Here is a 5,000-nt window from a genome sequence, read left to right on the forward strand (position 1 = left end):
TTTCCCTTGCGTGTGTAGGGGGCCTGACTGGCCGCCACCCCAAACTACTTTCCCCTTCTCCTCGCCTCCACTTTCCCCTGCCCCCAGGCCGGGTTTTACCCGGGTAGGGGGTACGGGGGTGGGGTGGTGTCAGGGTGCCTCCCCGGCCACCCTCACCTGCGTCTATAGAGAGGGATGCTGCCAATCAATCACAGAGGGCATTAATTACGCCTCTTTTATTGACGGGGCTGCCTCCTTAGGAGCCGTCTCTTTCGGAGTCACCTCCTCCCCCGCTCCGGCCTGCGCCTCCTCCCCTCCCCCGCCGCCTGGAGCCGGAGAGGAGATGAGAAACCCTTGTAGTTTTAAATTCAATGTGACAGTTTCGGAAAGAGCGGATGATGAATCTCCTATTATTGGATCAGTCTATTTGCCGCTCAATGTCTCTCTGTAATTGGAGCAACATCACTTTAAAGGTTCAGAGAGTACAGCATTTCTGGTGAAAAATCCCCACAACACGCCGGTGAATGTTTTAAAGGGAAATCTATTAGTGATTTGCGGAGGGGCGGGGGCCGGCGGCGGGTGGTGGCGCGGGCGGGGGCCGGCGGGGCCGGGGTGGGGGGCGCGCCGGGGGCCCGCGCCGGGCCGCGCCCCGCCCGCCCTCCCCCGTCTTGTTGTGACAGTTCCTGATACTGTTTATTGAGGTGCATGTCAGGTATAATTAGCAATCGATATGGAAAACGGCTCCGTGCGCCCAGCACGCCTCTGACGTCAGAGCCGATTAGCGCTTCTTATTGGTCCCAAATTCCCCGGGCCGCGGCTAATTACCGGGAGCTTGATGTTGATAAAGTAAAGCGCCGGAGTGCGGGCGAAGCATGTGTAGGGCTCCGGGTCCCTGTCTCCGCCGCCGCCGTCCGCGCCTCCCGCCGCTGGCCCGCCCCGGCCCCGGCCCGCGCCCCCGCGCCCCGCCGGCCTCCCGCGCGAGATGATGGACGGCCGCCTCCTGGAGCACCCGCATGCCCAGTTCGGGGGCTCGCTGGGCGGCGTGGTGGGCTTTCCCTACCCGCTGGGCCACCACCACGTGTACGAGCTGGCCGGCCACCAGCTGCAGTCGGCCGCCGCCGCCGCGGTGCCCTTCTCCATCGACGGCTTGCTCAGCGGCTCGTGCGCCGCCGCCGCCGCCTCGGTGGTCAACCCCACGCCGCTGCTGCCGGCCGCCTGCGGGGTGGGCGGCGACAGCCAGCCCTTCAAGCTGTCAGGTAGGCGCGGCGGGCGAGGAGGGGGCGGCAGGGGGCAGGGGACCCCGTCTGGCGAAGGAGTGGCTCGCGGGCGGCCGTGGAACTGGCACCGCGGCCGCCGCTCCGGGGCCGCCTCGCTCGCCGCTCTCCGCCGGCTCAGGGCGCGCGGCAGCCCTGTCCGCTCGGCTGCCCCTCCTGGACAAAAGCGGGTGGCGGCCGCGCTCCGGCAGGGCCGGGGGCTGAGCCGCGCGGCGTCCTGTGCGTACCCGCAGACTCGGGGGACCCGGACAAGGAGAGCCCGGGCTGCAAGCGGCGGCGCACCCGCACCAACTTCACCGGCTGGCAGCTGGAGGAGCTGGAGAAGGCGTTCAATGAAAGCCACTACCCCGACGTGTTCATGCGCGAGGCTCTGGCGCTGCGCCTGGATCTGGTCGAGTCCCGAGTTCAGGTAAAGACCCGCCGTGCGCCCAGCGACTCGGCATCCCGCCGGCGGCATGCGCGGCCCGGCCCGCCTTTGTTCTCGACCTCCAGGTGGGAGACCGCAGGCTCCGCCAGAGCCCGCCGCGCGCTCGCCGGCCGGAAGCTGGGGGCTGGGGGCTCGGCGCCCCGCGGAGAGAGAAGCGGGCTTCCCGGGAGGGAGCCGAGGCGACTCGGGAGGGGCCGGAGAACGGCAGCTGCGTTCGAACCGGGGAGCTGCGTGACAATGGGGTCCGGCGACCGCGCGACACGAGGCTGGGGCGGGCGAGGTGGCCAGGAGGACCCGGCCCGGCTCGGACTTGGAGGAGACCCGGAGAAGGCGGGCTTGACGCCTCCGTGCCGGGGCTGGGGGCTCGCCCCCGAGCCTACGGCTAACGCGTTTGTTTACTTTCGTCTCTGAAATATTCACATGGAAACATACTTATCACTTTGCAGAAGGGGGCAGCTGAGGCGGAAACTTCAACACTTAAAACATGCGGGGGCGGGGGGGGGGCGGGTAGGGTGTCTGAATCTTCAACACCATCGATTATATCTTTTTTCCCCTCCTGTAATTTGATTTTCTTCCGAGACTGTCGGCCGTATTCTTTTTAAAAATACAGTGTCGATTTGGTGCGTTGAAAATTCAAGATGAATCATGCATAATTAAATGTTTCCCTAAAGTACAGACATCTTTTTTAGGTCAGTGCTGTGGGGAGCGGGGTATGGGCCACGATGTGGGCGCCGGACTTGGAGGCGCCTGTTTAGTACCAATAGCTTTGTCTAAAAAGGTGTCCTCTCCTGTGCCTGGGCCTCCCTGCTTGACCTCTTCTGTTTGTAAATCCTTTTATCCAATTTGTTCTAAGTGTCTTAAGTGAAGTCAAGACCTCTTCATTCCTCCTTTAACGTGGTAATGAGTAATTCTGGGTAACGGGAAGCAGACCGGAATATACACCTCACCCCCCACCCCGTTCAGGAAAAAAGATATTTAAAAAGAGAGAAAGGGCAGCAGCAGTCCTGGGGAGGTTACCACTTAACACCCAGAACCTTGGCACTGAAAAGGCTCCCCGTGACCAGGCCGGCCTGCTATTGTGCGGGTCTCTACACAGCCGGGAACAAAGAATTCGAATTACCGCGATCTTATGGGGAGGGTCCTGTGCCGGGGCTCCTCGGGATCTGAATCTGTGGTGCTGGAGCCAGGGTCTAGGGTGGCTGCCACCCTGCCGGCCCGCGGGGCTCCCAGGATCATGCCTGCGGAGGGGGCGAAGGTGCGGGTGGGCCCTGGCCGCTCCTCTGCAAGGCCTGGCAGCTGGCCTCCTGCTCCCCTGACCGCCAGTCCCCTGGTTCCAGCCAGTTCGAGGGCTGTGTTGGTGCTCTGGCCTGGAGCTTTCAGAAAAACGGGGGGTGGGGGAGAGCAGGCTGCTGAAGCTCTCCCTCCCAAGTTCAGCTCCCCAGGCCCTTCTGGGAGAAAAAGCACCCAAATTTCCCTTCACTGGAAACCCCCAAATCTGGGCTTTGACTCAGTCCCCAGGGAGCTGAAGACAGGTGTGGAGGGCAGCTGCGCCCTGCGGCTCCTGGTCCTCAAGCCAGACGCTCAGCCCTGGGCCAGTCGGGCTGCTTAGAACCCAAGCTGTGAGAAGCCAGGAGAGGCGAGGAGGGGCCCTGCCCTCTGCCTCCCAACCAGGAACCCAGCGCCCTCGGTCAGGGGCCAGACCGGTCCTGCCCAACGAAGGGGCAGCTCCCAGTTCCCCGAGGTGAGAAGCTGGAGCGGGAAGCCGGCGAGAGGCCCTGTCGGCCTCCTTCTGGGTGGAAAAAGATACACCTGCAGCCTGATACCGAGATCCGGCTCAGGGCCGGCTGGGCCGTGTGGCTCGGCTCCCGCCCCCTGGCCGGAGCCGAGGCTGTGCAGGCCTGTCTGTGGGGAGTGGGGAGGCCCGAAGCCCCCCACCGCCTGACCGTGCCCCCCTCCTCTCCCCTATCCGGCTGCTCTAGGTCTGGTTCCAAAACCGCCGTGCCAAGTGGAGGAAGAAGGAGAACACCAAGAAGGGCCCGGGGCGGCCGGCGCACAACTCCCACCCGACCACGTGCAGTGGTGAGCCGATGGACCCGGAGGAGATCGCGCGCAAGGAGCTGGAGAAGATGGAGAAGAAGAAGCGCAAGCACGAGAAGAAGCTACTCAAGAGCCAGAGCCGCCACCTGCACTCGCCCGGCGGCCTGTCCCTGCATAGCGCGCCCAGCTCCGACAGCGACAGCGGCGGCGGTGGCCTGTCCCCGGAGCCGCCCGAGCCGCCGCCGTCTGCCGCCGCGGCCAAGGGCCCCGGCGCGCACAACGCTGGCGCCGCCAGTGCAGCGCCCGCACCGCCTGGTGAGCCGCCTGCGCCCGGCACCTGCGACCCCGCCTTTTTCCCGAGCCAAAGAAGCGGCGCTGGCCCGCAGCCGCGGCTAGGCCGCCCCGTGGACAAGGACGTGGCCCCGTGTGCACCGGGGGCGGTGGCGGCTGAGCGCGGGGCCGCGGGCCCGCCCAAGGCCAGCCCGTTCAGCGTGGAGAGCCTGCTCTCCGACTCGCCGCCGCGCCGGAAAGCGCCCCCCGCCAACGCGGCTGCCGCGGGGCTGGACTTCACACCCGGGCTGCCGTGCGCGCCGAGGACCCTCATCGGCAAGGGCCACTTTCTGCTCTATCCCATCACGCAGCCGCTCGGCTTCCTGGTGCCGCAGGCCGCACTTAAGGGCGGCGCAGGCCCTGAGCCCGCGCCCAAGGATGCGCCTCCCGCCCCCGCCGTGCCGCCCGCTCCGCCTGCTCAGGCCAGCTTCGGGGCCTTCCAGGGGCCCGGCGGCGCTCCGGACTCGGCCTTCGCGCGCCGCAGCCCCGACGCTGTCGCCTCCCCGGGGGCCCCGACCCCGGCGCCTTTCCGGGATGCCGCGGCCTCGGCTGAGGGCGGCGGTGGGGACGGCGCGGATGCGGGCGCCACCTGCCCAGCGGCCCCGCCGCCTTCGCCGCCGCTTGCGCCGCCGCCCGGGCCTGGCTTGCCGGCTCCCAGCCCCGCTGCAGAGCCAGCCGTCGGCGGGGCCCCCGAGCCAGGCGCCCCGACCGGACCCAGCGCGCGGGATGGCGAGGAGGTGGACATGGACTGAGGGCGCTCAGCCGGGGAGGCGCTCAGCCGGCCGGCGCCCGCTCGCTCAGGCTCCGGCTCACACAGCAAAATCAGGTGATCGGCTTCGAAACACTGCTCTTTCCTCTTTCTTCCGTTTCCTTCCTTTTATTTTTATTATTATTATTATTATTATTTTTTTTTTTTTAAGAAAAACGCTGTTATCAGTTCGGACGTAGGCAGC

At 66.2% G+C, this 5,000-nt stretch overlaps 1 protein-coding gene across 1 annotated transcript in view; it reads left to right on the forward strand.

Annotated features, from left to right (window-relative positions):
- The first annotated feature begins 930 nt into the window (after positions 1–930).
- UNCX (UNC homeobox) overlaps positions 931–5,000 on the forward strand; it is a 4,255-nt gene continuing 185 nt past the window's right edge. Inside the window, exons 1-3 of the mRNA XM_027528035.1 lie at positions 931–1,235; positions 1,487–1,662; positions 3,660–5,000. The exon at positions 3,660–5,000 is cut by the window's right edge and continues 185 nt beyond it. Of these exons, the coding sequence (XP_027383836.1) occupies positions 962–1,235; positions 1,487–1,662; positions 3,660–4,799 (1,590 nt within the window). The 5' untranslated portion in view covers positions 931–961 and the 3' untranslated portion in view covers positions 4,800–5,000. The remainder of the gene's footprint in view (positions 1,236–1,486; positions 1,663–3,659) is intronic.

This window comes from Bos indicus x Bos taurus, chromosome 25 (assembly GCF_003369695.1).
Source record: "Bos indicus x Bos taurus breed Angus x Brahman F1 hybrid chromosome 25, Bos_hybrid_MaternalHap_v2.0, whole genome shotgun sequence".
NCBI classification, from domain to species: domain Eukaryota; kingdom Metazoa; phylum Chordata; class Mammalia; order Artiodactyla; family Bovidae; genus Bos; species Bos indicus x Bos taurus.